This window comes from Bombina bombina, chromosome 10 (assembly GCF_027579735.1).
Source record: "Bombina bombina isolate aBomBom1 chromosome 10, aBomBom1.pri, whole genome shotgun sequence".
Classification (NCBI taxonomy): Eukaryota; Metazoa; Chordata; class Amphibia; order Anura; family Bombinatoridae; genus Bombina; species Bombina bombina.
The window spans coordinates 27,521,875-27,537,816 of record NC_069508.1 but is presented as its reverse complement, the minus strand read 5'-3'; the positions used below and the strand labels follow the sequence as shown (position 1 = coordinate 27,537,816).

The following is a 15,942-nucleotide window of genomic DNA, read 5'->3' as shown; positions in this document are numbered from 1 at the left end:
TGGAGTCCTTCTGGACTGTAAATACACTAGCCTAGCTATGTTTTTCCAATTAATGTCAGGAGCAAAAACACAACACGTCCTCTCATTAAGAAAGCAAGGTCGTTATGAGTCTAAAATGGCGGATTCCGAGTAGCTGGGAGGGTCTGTGAGGGAGTGTCTGATGTTGATTGGCTCTAATGTGTCAGACGGCTGTGACATAAAGGGTCAAAGTTTCCTCAATGATGACACATAGGGGCGGATCGAACATCGCCATGTGTTCGCCCACAAATGCGAACGCGAACAAGCTATGTTCGCTGTGAACCGTTCACGGGCGAACAGTTCGGGACATCACTATTCAGGATGAGAGCTGTGCTGCAAGACTTTACAAGCTGCTTCTGTCCTACACTTCATCCCTGCACTAAGGAGAGCAGCGTGTATACTAGAATTCTTCCCTGCCTGTGATGAAGTCCATCTGTGTTTTAGATGTTGAATACGGCTGTGAGTTTGAGAGCTATGTTTATTTAACTGTCGGGCTCATCTCCCCCTCCCTCTTGCTGTGTTTGCTTGATTAATGACAGTGAGGGCTCCATTTCCACATGAAAGCAAACACAGCCAGAGGGAGGGGGGAGATGAGCCCGACAGTTAAATAAACATAGCTCTCAAACTCACTGCCGTATTCAACATATAAAACACAGATGGACTTCATCACAGGCAGGGAAGAATACTAGTATACACGCTGCTCTAATAAATGTCTCTTCCCCTCATTTGCAAGCGATGATTTGCACTCAATCCGTGACTCTCTTGATGCCGGTGTAAAAGAACTTGTGCTTCTGTCAGTAGACTGCTGGAGACTGGGGGCGAGTCTGCGCATGCGTTGCTTATAAAATAGTTTTAATGCGCATGCGGGCCACCATGATGTTTCTACCTAGGTAGAACATCATAACAGGCCCCATATAATGCTTAGAAAATGGGTTTGGCGCAGTACTAAGTTTCAAATGCAAATTACAAAAAAAAGAAAGAAAACTTTACAAAGGTACCAATTGCAAATGTGTTTATTATTTTAAGAAGTATTTAATAAGTTAAAAAAAAATTTGGGTTTACTATCCCTTTAAGAGTTTTATGGGCTAACGCTGTAACATAAAACTCTTAACTAAAGTGCTAAAAAGTACACTAACACCCATAAACTAACTATTAACCCCTAAACCGAGCCCCCCCCACATCGCAAACACTAGTTAAATTTTATTAACCCCTAATCTGCCTCCCTAACATCGCCGACACCTACCTACATGTATTAACCCCTAATCTGCCACCCCCAACGTCGCCACCACTAAACTAGAGTCTAACCCTAACACCCCCCCTAACTTAAATACAATTTAAATAAATCTAAATAAAATTACTACAATTAACTATTCCTATTTAAAACTAAATACTTACCTATAAAATAAACCCTAAGATAGCTACAATATAACTAATAATTACATTGTAGCTATTTTAGGATTTATTTTTATTTTACAAGCAAGTTTGTATTTATTTTAACTAGGTACAATAGTTATTAAATAGTTATTAACTATTTAATAACTACCTAGCTAAAATAAAGACAAAATAAAAATCCTATTGGCTGATGCAACAGCCAATAGAATAACTATTTAATTGGAACAGCCAATAGAATGCGAGCTCAATTCTATTGGCTGATTGGATCAGCCAATAGGATTTTTCCTACCTTAATTCCGATTGGCTGATAGAATCCTATCAGCCAATCGGAATTCAAGGGACACTATCTTGGATGACGTCATTTAAAGGAACCTTCATTCTTTAGTTGGATGTCATTGGAAGAGGATGCTCCGCGTCGGATGTCTTGAAGATGGACCCGCTCCGCTCCGGATGGATGAAGATAGAAGATGCCGCCTGGATGAAGACATCTGCCTGTCTGGAGGTCCTCTTCTGCCCGGTTGGGTGAAGACTTCTGGCCGCCTGGAGGACCACTTCTGCCCGGTTGGGTGAAGACGTCTCAACGTAGGGTGATCTTCAGGGGGTTAGTGTTAGGTTTTATTAAGAGGGGATTGGGTGGGTTTTAGAGTAGAATTGGGTGTGTGGGTGGTGGGTTTTAATGTTGGGGGTATTGTATTTTTTTTAAAGGTAAAAGAGCTGATTACTTTGGGGCAATGCCCCGCAAAAGGCCCTTTTAAGGGCTATTTGTAATTTAGTATATGGTAGGGCTTTTTATTATTTTGGGGGGGATTTTTTATTTTATTAGGGGGATTAGATTAGGTATAATTAGTTTAAAATTCTTGTAATTATTTTATTATTATTTTTTAATTTAGTGGGGTTTTTTTGTACTTTAGTTTATTTTATTTTATTGTAATTAGTTTAATTTAATTTAGGAAACTATTTTAATTATAGTGTAGTGTTAGGTGTAATTGTAACTTAGGTTAGGTTTTACTTTACAGGTAAATTTGTCTTTATTTTAACTAGGTAGTTATTAAATAGTTATAACTATTTAATAACTATTGTACCTAGTTAAAATAAATACAAAGTTGCCTGTAAAATAAAAATAAACCCTAAGTTAGCTACAATGTAACTATTAGTTATATTGTAGCTAGCTTATGGTTTATTTTATAGGTATTTAGTTTTAAATAGGAATAATTTATTTGATTGCAGTAATTTTATTTAGATTATTTTAAATTATATTTAAATTAGAAAGGGTTAGGGTTAGACTTAGGTTTAGGGGTAAATAACTTTATTATAGTGTTGGCGACGTTGGGGGCGGCAGATTAGGGGTTAAAAATTGTAGGTAGGTTGCGATGACATTGGGGGCAGCAGATTAGGGGTTAATAAATTGGGTGGGGTTTAGAGTAGGGTTGGGTGTGTGGGTGGTGGGTTTTAATGTTGGGGGGGTATTGTATTTTTTTTACAGGTAAAAGAGCTGATTACTTTGGGGCAATACCCCGCAAAAGGCCCTTTTAAGGGCTATTTGTAATTTAGTATATGGTAGGGCTTTTTATTATTTTGGGGGGGATTTTTTATTTTATTAGGGGGATTAGATTAGGTATAATTAGTTTAAAATTCTTGTAATTATTTTATTATTATTTTTTAATTTAGTGGGGGTTTTTTGTACTTTAGTTTATTTTATTTTATTGTAATTAGTTTAATTTAATTTAATTTAGGAAACTATTTTAATTATAGTGTAGTGTTAGGTGTAATTGTAACTTAGGTTAGGTTTTACTTTACAGGTAAATTTGTCTTTATTTTAACTAGGTAGTTATTAAATAGTTATAACTATTGTACCTAGTTAAAATAAATACAAAGTTGCCTGTAAAATAAAAATAAACCCTAAGCTAGCTACAATGTAACTATTAGTTATATTGTAGCTAGCTTATGGTTTATTTTATAGGTATTTAGTTTTAAATAGGAATAATTTATTTGATTGCAGTAATTTTATTTAGATTATTTTAAATTATATTTAAATTAGAAAGGGTTAGGGTTAGACTTAGGTTTAGGGGTAAATAACTTTATTATAGTGTCTGCGACGTTGGGGGCGGCAGATTAGGGGTTAAAAATTGTAGGTAGGTTGCGATGACATTGGGGGCAGCAGATTAGGGGTTAATAAATATAATGTAGGTGTCAGAAATGTTAGGGGCAGCAGATTAGGGGTTCATAGGTATAATGTAGGTGGCGGCGGTGTCCGGAGCGGCAGATTAGGGGTTAATAATATAATGCAGGTGGCGACGATGTCAGGGTCGGCAAATTAGAGGTTAATAAATGTAAGATTAGGGGTGTTTAGACTCGGGGTTCATGTTAGGGTGTTAGGTGTAGACATAAAAAGTATTTCCCCATAGGAATCAATGGGGCTGCGTTAGGAGCTGAACGCTGCTTTTTTGCAGGTTTGCCCCATTGTTTCTGTCAGGTATTCCACCTTAAACTGACTTGTGTGAATAACTTCCAATACCACCTTTATTCATTAGACCAACCTACCTACTCTATATGACCTGTCTTCTAACCTTAGACAAGTGCTTAGTTATTGAGTGTTATAGGAGTAACATAGTTGCTCTCTCTGCTTTATCCTAAACTATTTTGGATTACAAATTACTGTTCTAATCTCCTTTATCTACTGAGATATTTCAAGCATCCTAAACAATAGGAAACTTTCCAATCATTAAACTGCCTGCAGCACAGGATCTTTACAAACTGGGAGACTGATTCCCACTTCATGCTGACTCCCACAAGCTGCAGCAATCATTTCCTCTCAAAGGAAACAGTTGTGCTACAATACCAAACCTCTGCACTTTTGTTTGTCACAGTCACTGTAACTAAGTCTGCCTCTGACTAATTACATTAAAGGCTCTAAGGAATAACAACCTGTAATTGAGTTCCAGTTTCCATACAGCCACTCTGTCTCTTACCTGATTGCATTGCTTCACTGTTGCCTGTCAGCTGCAGATCAGAAACTCTCCTCTCACTGAAAATAACTGCAAGCAAAGTGTCCTGTGGTTGTGGTAAGCATGAACATGTTCTAATTTGTATATATGTATATATGTGAAGTTTCTCATAACTGCAATTCGTTACTCACCTGGTATATGATAACAAGAGACACTGTTCAGTTAATCAGGACTGCCTGCTTAATTATATATATATAGCTCTTCCTCATAGAGAGAGACATTTTCTGATTTATTTCTGAGATCATAACCAGCTTCATACCTGAATATACCTCAACTGTATCTTACCAAAAATTCACTGTGAGCTAGCTGGTTGTCTTCCTGATAAGATAAATCTCAGCTCCATTGAGACTTTTTATAACAGTTTTGCAGTTGCAGATCCAAACAACTGTCTTTCATCAGTTGAATCCTAACATAATAACTAAGCCAATAAAAATGGATCCAGTGGAACTGCCGCAGATAGTGTATGGTTTATCTCAGAAAGTGGATCAAATGGGTCAAGCCCTCACTAACCTACAGGTTGAAAACGAAACCTTAAGGAAAATCATAAAGGATGCTATAACACCGAAGGCAACCACCTCTGAGAGCATCCCTGAACCACACATCTCTCCTCCAGATGTTTTCTCAGGGGATAGACGGCTGTACAGACAATTTAGAAATGCCTGTCTCCTTACCTTTACATTAAAACCAAAAACCTATCCCACTGATAGGGTGAAGGTATTGACAATGATCACCTATTTAAGGGGTGAACCAAGAATCGGGGCAGACTCTTTCTTTGAGACCAACAACCCCATTATCTCGTCTCTCCCTAGCTTTTTGGCTGCAATGGATGAATTATACTCTGACACCAACACACAATTAACATCTGAAACTAAAATGAGGGCACTAAAACATGGTTCCCGCTCTGCTGAAGTATACATCACTGAATTCAAACAGTTTTCAACAGACTCTCAATGGAACCATATAGCACTAAGGAATCAGTTCCGTTTAGGACTGTCCGATGCAATAAAGGATGAACTGGCCCGAGTAGAACTTCCTGATTCCTTAGAAGGTTTAATGAGACTTTCAGTACAAATTGATAGAAGGCTGAAAGAAAGAATGAACACCATGGTTCAGATCAAACTTATAAAAGGCCATCTCCTTCTACCTACCATCCCAGCGCGACTGCTGTCACACAGGAACCTATGGACATAGGTCTATTGAGAGGTCCGTTATCCCAGGAGGAAAAACAAAGAAGGAGGTCTAAAGCATTATGTCTATATTGTGCCAATCCAGCACATACTGTGAGAGAATGCCCCTTATTACAGAAAAACAAGAAGAGTAAGTGGGTTTTGAGTAATACTGTTGATTCTCCTCAGGTTAAATCTAACTACTGTACCATCTCTCTCTTCTTGCAGTGGGACCGTAAGCGCTACCCAGCAGAAGCCATAGTTGACACGGGTGCACATGCAACTTATATTGATTTGGAGTTTGTTAGAATTAATAAAATACCACTTGAGCAAAAACAACAGCCTGTGTCTATTCGTGTTGTTGATGGTACATATATTTCTAGCGGCCCAATAACTCACCATACTGTACCCATATTAGTAAGTACTCTAACCACCATGAATTTTTGCGCTTTGATGTCCTCCCTTCCCCCCATTTCCCTATTGTATTGGGCATGCAATGGCTCAGACTACATGAACCTGTTATAAATTGGAAAACTCTACAGGTTTCTTTGGATTCCTCTCACTATCAAAAAGTCTGTTTCAACACTCCTCATTCTATAAACATGTCTGAGGAATGTTTACAAATACCTCCCGAGTATGCAGATTTCTCTGAAGTGTTTAGTAAAAGGGAGGCTGAAACACTACCTCCTCACCGTAGTTATGATTGCCCCAAAGATTTGAAGCCGGGCTCAGCTATACCCTATGGCCATCTATATCCCTTAAGCCAACCTGAATTGGTACACCTCAAGTCTTATCTAGACGACAACTTGAAGAAGGGATTTATAAGACCTTCTGTCTCTCCTGCTGGTGCGGGAATGTTCTTTGTCAAGAACAAAGATCAGTCATTACGTCCCATCATAGACTACAGGGAACTAAATAAGATCACAGTAAAAAACAGATATCCTCTCCCTCTAATCCCCGAACTGATTGAACGGTTGCATGAGGTGACCATATTTACTAAACTCGATTTAAGGGGCGTGTACAATCTCATTCGCATACGAGAAGGAGATGAGTGGCTGACGGCATTTCGTACCAGATATGGGCTCTACGAGTATCTGGTAATGCCGTTCAGCCTATGTAATGCCCCTACCACTTTTCAACATTACATCAATGATGTGTCTAGGGACATGTTGGATATTTGTGTCGTAGTCTATTTAGACAACATTTTAATATATTCACAAACTTTAGAGGATCACATTAAGCATGTGAGATGGGCTTTATCCCGGTTACAAGTTCACAGTTTGTATGCCAAAGCAGAAAAATGCCTTTTCCATACCACCAGGATCTCCTTTTTGGGGTACTCTATATCCCCAGAAGGAATTGAAATGCAACCGAACAAAGTGGAAGCAGTTGAAAAGTGGCCTACCCAAAAAACCGAAAGGAACTTCAGAGGTTCTTAGAGTTCAGCAACTACTACTGAAAGTTTATCAAGGGCTATTCCACAATAGCTAAACCTCTGACAACTTTAACTGGATCATCAACCGTATTTCAATGGAACCCAAAGGCTGAAGAAGCATTTACATTCTTAAAAACCTCTTTTACTTCTGCTCCAATATTATGTCATCCAAACCCTGAATTACAGTATGTTTTAGAGGTTGATTCCTCGGAGTATGCACTTGGAGCAGTACTTTCACAAAGACAAGATATCACTCACCCTTTACATCCCATAGCTTTTTATTCGAAGTTGTTATCTCCTCCTGAAAGGAATTACCCTATAGGGGAAAAATAATTGCTTTCCATTAAGAGATCGTTTGAGTACTGGAGACATCTCCTAGAGGGCACATTACTTCCCATCTTGGTGTATACTGATCACAAGAACTTGGAGTATTTACAGCGGAATAAGACACTTTCAGCAAGTCAGGTACGCTGGAGTCTTTTTTTTTAGTAGATTTAATTTCCAGATAGTCTACAGACCTGCCTCAAAAAATGGCAAGGCAGATGCGCTTTCCAGAAGAGATCCTGTACCTGTAAATAATGACAATCCAACAGAAATCATCTCTCATGAGAAATTCATTGGCTTAACTTACTGTGACAAGGCTAAGTACCACAAGGCTCTTCATTTGGAAACCCATATTCCAGACGATCTACAGAAAGCCTCAGATGGTTTATGGTACAAAAAGGATAAATTATACATTCCTATCTCCCTACGCAAGGAGTTAATTAAGGACCACCATGATCCTCCTCTCTGCTGTCATCCCGGCATTACAAGAACAAATGAAATAATCTCTAGGAGTTACTGGTGGCCTAAGATAATACAAGACATAACAGAATATGTACATAACTGCATCATCTGTACATCTTCTAAGTCTGAAAAGAAAGCTCCTTATGGCTTACTCATGCCCATTCAGATAGCAGATAGACCATGGTCCCATTTGGGCATGGATTTTATCGTTGAACTACCAGTATCATCAGGTATGAATACCATTTTAGCCGTTATAGATCTGTTTACTAAACAAGCTCATTTCATACCATTTCACAAACTTCCCAGTTCCTCTGAAACCGCTCAGCTCTTCATCGATAATGTTGTTAGATTACATGGCATACCATCTATACTAACCACGGACAGAGGAACTCAGTTTACCTCCCGCTTCTGGAGAAACCTCTGCCAGAAACTCCAAATTAAACACAGATACACCACTGCATATCATCCGCAGACCAACGGACAGGCTGAACGCCTTAATCAGTGGCTTGAATCCTACCTACGATATTATTGTGCATATCATCAAGATGAATGGAAAAAAATACTTATCTTTAGCTGAATTTTCGTACAATAACTCTACCAATTCCTCTACTAAGTTATCCCCATTTTTTGCTAATTTTGCATACCATCCCAATATCTCCATAAATTCAAAACAAGTCACATCGAATCCTTCCATTGAAGAATTGGCTGATAAAATAACTGAGAATTTCCAACTACTTTGCAGAAATATGGAGACCGCACAGGTAGTGCAGAAAAATTATTACGATCTCAGGCGAAGAACACCACCGACATATACTACAGGGGATTGGGTATGGTTGTCGACAAAAAATCTATGACTTCAAGTTCCCAGTAAAAAATTAGCCAGTCTATTCATAGGACCATTTCAGATCATTCGTGTAATCAACGAGAATGCAGTCACCCTTCAGTTGCCCTCTACCTTAACCATCCATCCGACCTTCCACGTCTCCCTGTTGAAACCAGCTAAAATCACCAAGACTCAGGTGATGCCACCAACAACACCACTTATAGACTCTGAGGAATATGAAGTGAAGGAGATCAGACTCCAGGATTCATAATGGTGAACTACAATACTTGGTTCATTGGAAGGGCTACTGCCCCGATGAGGACACTTGGGAACCGGAGTCTCATATAACTGCCCCTAGGCTTATTGCTCAATTCCATAGACGCAATCCTCATAGACCTCGGCCACAAACCATGGTGCGGTTTGCTTGAAGGGGGGATTCTGTCAGGTATTCCACCTTAAACTGACTTGTGTGAATAACTTCCAATACCACCTTTATTCATTAGACCAACCTACCTACTCTATATCACCTGTCTTCTAACCTTAGACAAGTGCTTAATTATTGAGTGTTATAGGAGTAACATAGTTGCTCTCTCTGCTTTATCCTAAGCTATTTTGAATTACAAATTACTGTTCTAATCTCCTTTATCTACTGAGATATTTCAAGCATCATAAACAATAGGAAACTTTCCAATCATTAAACTGCCTGCAGCACAGGATCTTTACAAACTGGGAGACTGATTCCCACTTCATGCTGACTCCCACAAGCTGCAGCAATCATCTCCTCTGAAAGGAAACAGTTGTGCTACAATACCAAACCTCTGCACTTTTGTTTGTCACAGTCACTGTAACTAAGTCTGCCGCTGACTAATTACATTAAAGGCTCTAAGGAATAACAACCTGTAATTGAGTTCCAGTTTCCATACAGCCGCTCTGTCTCTTACCTGATTGCATTGCTTCACTGTTGCCTGTCAGCTGCAGATCAGAAACTCTTCTCTCACTGAAAATAACCGCAAGCAAATTGTCCTGAGGTTGTGGTAAGCATGAACATGTTCTAATTTGTATATATGTATATATGTGAAGTTTCTCATCACTGCAATTCGTTACTCACCTGGTATATGATAACAAGAGACACTGTTCAGTTAATCAGGACTGCCTGCTTAATTATATATATATAGCTCTTCCTCATAGAGAGAGACATTCTTCTGATTTATTTCTGAGATAATAACCAGATTCATACCTGAATATACCTCAACTGTATCTTACCAAAAATTCACTGTGAGCTAGCTGGTTGTCTTCCTGATAAGATAAATCTCAGCTCCATTGAGACATTTTATAACAGTTTCGCAGTTGCAGATCCAAACAACTGTCTTTCATCCGTTGAATCCTAACAGTTTCCTATGGGGAAATCGTGCACGAGCACGTTTTAGCCAGCTTACAGCTACCGTAAGCAGCGCTGGTATTGAGGTGAGATGTGGAGCTAAATTTTGCTCAACGCTCACTTTTCTGAGGCTAACGCCAGCTTTCAGAAAACTCGTAATACCAGCGTTGTCTTAAGTGAGCGGTGAGAAAAAAAGGCTTGTTAACACTGCAAGCCTTACCGACAAAAACTCGTAATCTAGCCGTAAGTTTTTGTACTGTTCACTTTGATGACAAACAAATTACAACCAGAGTAGATTAACAGAGTCCCTAGGTCACCTGTCCCTGATCCTCTACTGCCCAGTCTCTGCTCTTAGAATGCGCAAACTCGTCCCTCATATTATTGGGCCCCACCCCCTAGCTTCCATGTCCCAGTGAAAAAAATAGAAACATTGGGTTTATGAAACTGTGCAATTTCTGACAACTACTAAAGAATATTTGGATGTTTGTTCTGGCCATACAACATATATGTGTAGAAATTAGCTCATCTATGTTCTTTATCTAAGCTATGAATTGTTTATATACAATAAATACAAAATAATGTATGGAATACTTACACCTCCCATGCTTCCTGAAACATCAAGTACTAGAGTGATGACTCTGTCTTTAGGCTGCAATAGGGAGAACGTAGGGGCAACAGGTACAGATGGGCTACTGGATGGAGGAGTAGATGTAATGTCAGTGGAATTCATGATGACTTCCCAAGTACTGCGCAAGTTGCACATTCTGTTTTGTAAGGTTGGAGCCTCTATATTATGTGAGCTTGCATCACAGAACTCAGATACCTAAATGTATAAAAACTGTAAATAAAGCGTGCAAAAATGAAAATTTCTTTGCAGTAACATCTCTATTAGCTATAGTATTATTTATAATGTATATATTACAAATAAATAAGTTACTTGAATGAACATTAAATTAATTGTTTTATGAGCTTTGGCTACAGCAGCAATTATTAATAATTATGTTGTAAAAATTTGTATACAAAATTAATATTTTGAAAGCATTTAAAAAAACTCCTATTATAAACATTTGCATTATTTTATATACAACTTGTAATATGAGCTGAACCTGACGCGTACAAAAAATGCATCTATCAATGTTAATGTACGAGCTGGATCTCTAAATAGCGTTAAACTCGTAATCTAGCCCTTAAAGAGACATTAAACACTAAATAAAGGCTAGATAGAATGATGCATTCAAAGAAAAGATCAGCCTGAGTAGAACACGTAGATGTATTTTTTAAAGTTTCACTAGTTGATTAAATATTGACCACATAAGTGTAAAGTGTTAGCGTCTATAAAACAGTGGGAGCTGCCATGTTGTAACTTAGGTTACCTTCTCTGCTGTGGTCAATTAGGGACAGTTATAAATAGGTCACTAGAGTGTGAAGCCAATGGCTGTGTGGAATATAACAGTGTTCTGCACTTCCATTTCTAATAGGAACTGAAAAGGTCACAATTTCATAATGTTTAATACATTGAAGTGAGTATGAATGTAATGCAAAAAGAAGGTTGGGAAGATACTTTACCTGCTAGTATAAGACTAAAAATTTTGCACATTTTTACATTTTCATTTTAGTATAACAAGATTGCATGATATAAAAATTGTTTGTTCAAATTGACCTTAACACAAGCAAACATTGTGATGAAGTAGCTATGGTAACACTCACAGAAGTCAGTGACTGTGAATACATAATGGATTTTGTAGTAACTTGGTTTGTATCAAGAAAAAAAGAACAACCATCTTCATAAAGGCCTGTGGTGGGATCATCTCTGCAAGCTCTTGTTGTACAGACACCTCCATTATTACATTGCTTATATTGTTCAACTCCAACAATATCAAGGGAGCACCTGAAACAGAAAATATAAGGTGCTTTAGTCACATATGTTTTCTCTAGGGAGGTGCTAGGGAGGTACCCTCACTTCATGGTTGTTTGTGGAACCCTCTGTACTTCCCTATATTTGGTTGTTAAAAATCCTGTTTAGTCATTGGTTATTCCCATGGTTCTACATGTCCAGAATCCAAATTCATGCTAAGAACTACACATATTAATATAATGCTACATTTAAACATCATGGTCAGTTTGCAAATAAAAGTCCAGAATGATCATTTTATAACCTCCCATCTGTCCCGCATCATGCGGGATTATCACAAGTTGAAAGGAATGACCCACTTCCTGTCAGCAGCCCCTCAGTTTCTAGTAACTGACTGATCTCTGCCCAGACATACACACAGAACACCCGAACATGAACACAGAAAACACATAACCCTGCCCCTCTGTATTTCACCCCTCCCCTCCTGTAAACAGCCACACCCATAAATTGCAGGTGGATCACTGCCCACAAGCTTTTAACCTCCCATATCCTGGAAATCATATAAGAGATGTTGGGAGTTATATCTAGCATCAGCAAAAGAAAAGGATCCATGATAAATAGCAATGTCTCACAATCCAAACCTCCAGAATTCCTCTACAAAACCAAGCAATTTGAGAAAAGCTGTTTGAATTAGTAATGAGATTTTCCTGTTATTATTTACTGATTTGGCTGTTTTTACTAACATGAAAAGCTAATTAATATTTTTATTTTCATTGATTTTCCCAGACTATCAAGGAAGTAAAAAATATGTGGCTAAAACAAAACTGAAACATAACAGCTATTTAATCCAATATCGTTAATGAACATGTGAACTGAGCAAATGCAAAAGTATCTACAAATGAAATGAAATCTTTGGAAACAGCCAAGAGATGCCATACGGTAAAAATGTGCTTTTAACAGTTTTATGTGTAGAATTAGCATCAATGTAAGAAATACAGATGTTCTGACCAGTTACAGCAGGGATATAATGTAGCTCAAGGTGTTCACCTTATTGATAAATAGTTTTAATGCCTTACAATAATGCAATATATTTCACATGTACAATAAACATCAAAACAACATAAAAAAAAAACAAAAAATACATGGTGCATATGCTATACACATATCATAATAACAAGTGGATATTAAAATAAATTAAATTAATCAATAAATAAAATTTCAAGAAAGGATACTAAAAAGTAAATTTGATAATAGGAGAAAATTAGATTTATTTTTGTACTCTCTGAATCAGGATTTGATTTTTTACATATCTGCCCATTTAAAACAAAAATAAATATTGCTAAATCAATTATATATATATATATATATATAGATATATTATAAATCATCACATTTATCACAGCGGAGTTAATCGCAACAGCGTGAAGGACGCCGAAGACAGCACAGAGTGCAGAGCTCCTATGGAGAAGCGGGACGGTAAGCAAACAATCGGATGTTGAGGCAGTTAACACCCTGGTGAGTTATTGCCTTTTCTTTAATTTCCGATACTGCTACCATTAAAGCATACCACAGGACACTACTGATAAGGACTTTGAGATCCAATATTGGGACACAGCACATTATACATGCATCTTTCTTCTACCGAACACATTGCACATATAAACTTTGGGATCCCCTCCCCGCTTACATCTTGAGCCTCACTAGGGAGAGTCTTCTACCTTTGCATATTATAAATCATACAATATTAATTATAGAAGTACATAGTACAAGTACTAAATATAATCTAGTCAGAAGATGAAATCATGTTTTCACTGTGAATCGATTATATGCTGTGATATATGTCTGTATAAGCAACTGCGCTATGGTAGTCTATGTTAGATTTTCCGTTAAAGGTATATATTTGAATTTCTAACTACAAATGCAGGCTTTTACTTTTAGAATGTGACATTACTTGGGCCTCAACTTTTATACCCATTCTGTATAATCTTTTTGGGTGCTGTCCTATACTCTCTAATATTGTACTATTTTCTGTGGTAAATTAGGTAAACGTTGTAATAATGGGTGTGTTTTATTTTAACCAATAATAAGCAAGCACAAATTCTTTTTAAAGGTGTGTTACACACAGGTGCTTTAAGATCTATGAATAAGGCTCTTTGCTGAAACGCGTAAGATCACTTTCTGAGCCCATTGTTCACTACGGGGTGGTTTGCTGTTATTTGTTTTTACAGCCGTTGATGGAATTAATAAAGATTGAACTTTTTAAGGATACCTATGGTCCCTTCATTCTTTTGCTTTTGAATATTAATTAAGCATTAAACAAATTACATAGCGGATTCAATTTTTTTTTCAAACGTGTTACCGTAATTACAATTAAAGTGCAAAGAAATTTTGTGTGCTAAAATATTTAACATCAGTAATATTACACAGGGAATTAAATCAACCAGTATTTAAAAATATGTAATACCTTGTTGCCTCTCTATTGCCATTTCCAGTGATGTAAAAAGGCACCTCATTATTGTATTCATCAAAGACCCCCCATCGTAAATGGGCCCATTCATGAACAAGCACTCTTCCTGCAAGACAGTAGTCAAAAAGTGAAAAGGTGTACATGTAGAAATCTATTGCTTTGTCTACTCAAATAATAAATCATAATTTTACAAAAGAAACAACATTTTTGTTTTCCGCTTTTAGAGTAAATGCTTTGTGAAATATTTGTATGATTTCACTTGTGCAAAATGTTACTTTTTATATGATAATATGGTGTGCAAAATGTTACTTTTTATATGATAATATGGTGTGCAAAATGTTACTTTTTATATGATAATATGGTGTGCAAAATGTTACTTTTTATATGATAATATGGTGTGCAAAATGTTACTTTTTATATGATAATATGGTGTGCAAAATGTTACTTTTTATATGATAATATGGTGTGCAAAATTTCCAAAAATCATAAAATTTAGAGAACTTTAAAAAACCTTGCTTCCTAATGGAAACTTTGTTTAGGGAATCAAAGAATAACCTATTTTTTAACATCAAAAATACAAAATTCCACAACATGCCCTAAGAAAAGGATGATGAGCATAATTTTAGTAATAATAAAAATATATAGTATACAGTATTTATGTATGTGTGTGTAATCTGCATATTTAAGTGATTTTACATATTAATAAATTACTAAACCTTTTTATTTTATTTTATATTACTTATTTTAATGGCAATTTAATAAAACATTTTAATATTTGCAATATAAACATTTGCAGTGTATTGTCTTGTGTTCTGTATAAAGCTGTTGATGAGTATCCCCTTACTATTCCCCACTAGTCTGTAAGATATTGTATATTCTGCCATAGAAGAAAAAAAATCCACTTTGTTATTATTATTCAATTCATTTGATTTGCCATGTTAAAGACTTTGGATTCAGTTACTAGTGAATTAGTTAATGAATTCAATACAATGATATTATTTACCTCGTGGGCCAAATATTCTGATTAGTCTGTCATTCAGTATAAATTCTGGAGTCAAATGAATATATTTCCCTGGTTCCTGGCAGGCTCCATATTGCAAGGTATAAGGTTCTTCTCCATATTTGAGAAAAGGGCTGGCGATAATAACATCTGCCTGGTGAAGAGAGAAGCACATAAATCATATAAACCAAGGACTATAAATAGTTAAATTTAACCATTTAAAATCATAAATTCTTGCAGGGCAGAATTTCTAATTAGAAAATGTGTGCAGCTAGCTAGAGGAACCTTCAGCTAGAGGGGAACCTACCTAACAGGTTGTATGATGCAGCACACTCCCTTTTTATTATATATTATCTGATGCATTTTGTGTTGCCCAGTACAGTCACTCAGAGGCTGTACTGAGGATAATATACTTTTCACTTTGCCATTGATATAAAAGAAGTGCATACTAATGAAACATTACTGGGATCATGGACACAATATCCAGCTGTTTATTTAAATTTAGTTGGGGCTGAAAGACCAAAAACATTAAAGATTAAATGCAACAAGTGCAATGCAATAATATTAGTGCTGCTGAACACTAACACCGCTCAAGGTAAATGGCGCTTTTATAGCTAGAT

At 36.8% G+C, this 15,942-nt stretch overlaps 1 protein-coding gene across 1 annotated transcript in view; it reads right to left on the bottom strand.

The window, feature by feature from the left end:
• The window catches only part of LOC128641109 (calcium-activated chloride channel regulator 1-like), a 170,447-nt gene that overhangs the window by 133,205 nt on the left and 21,300 nt on the right, over positions 1 to 15,942 (bottom strand). The window contains exons 3-6 of the mRNA XM_053693684.1: positions 15,326 to 15,476; positions 14,320 to 14,428; positions 11,711 to 11,891; positions 10,599 to 10,826 (exon numbers count right to left, since the gene is read on the bottom strand). Coding sequence (XP_053549659.1) covers positions 10,599 to 10,826; positions 11,711 to 11,891; positions 14,320 to 14,428; positions 15,326 to 15,476 — 669 coding nt within the window. The remainder of the gene's footprint in view (positions 1 to 10,598; positions 10,827 to 11,710; positions 11,892 to 14,319; positions 14,429 to 15,325; positions 15,477 to 15,942) is intronic.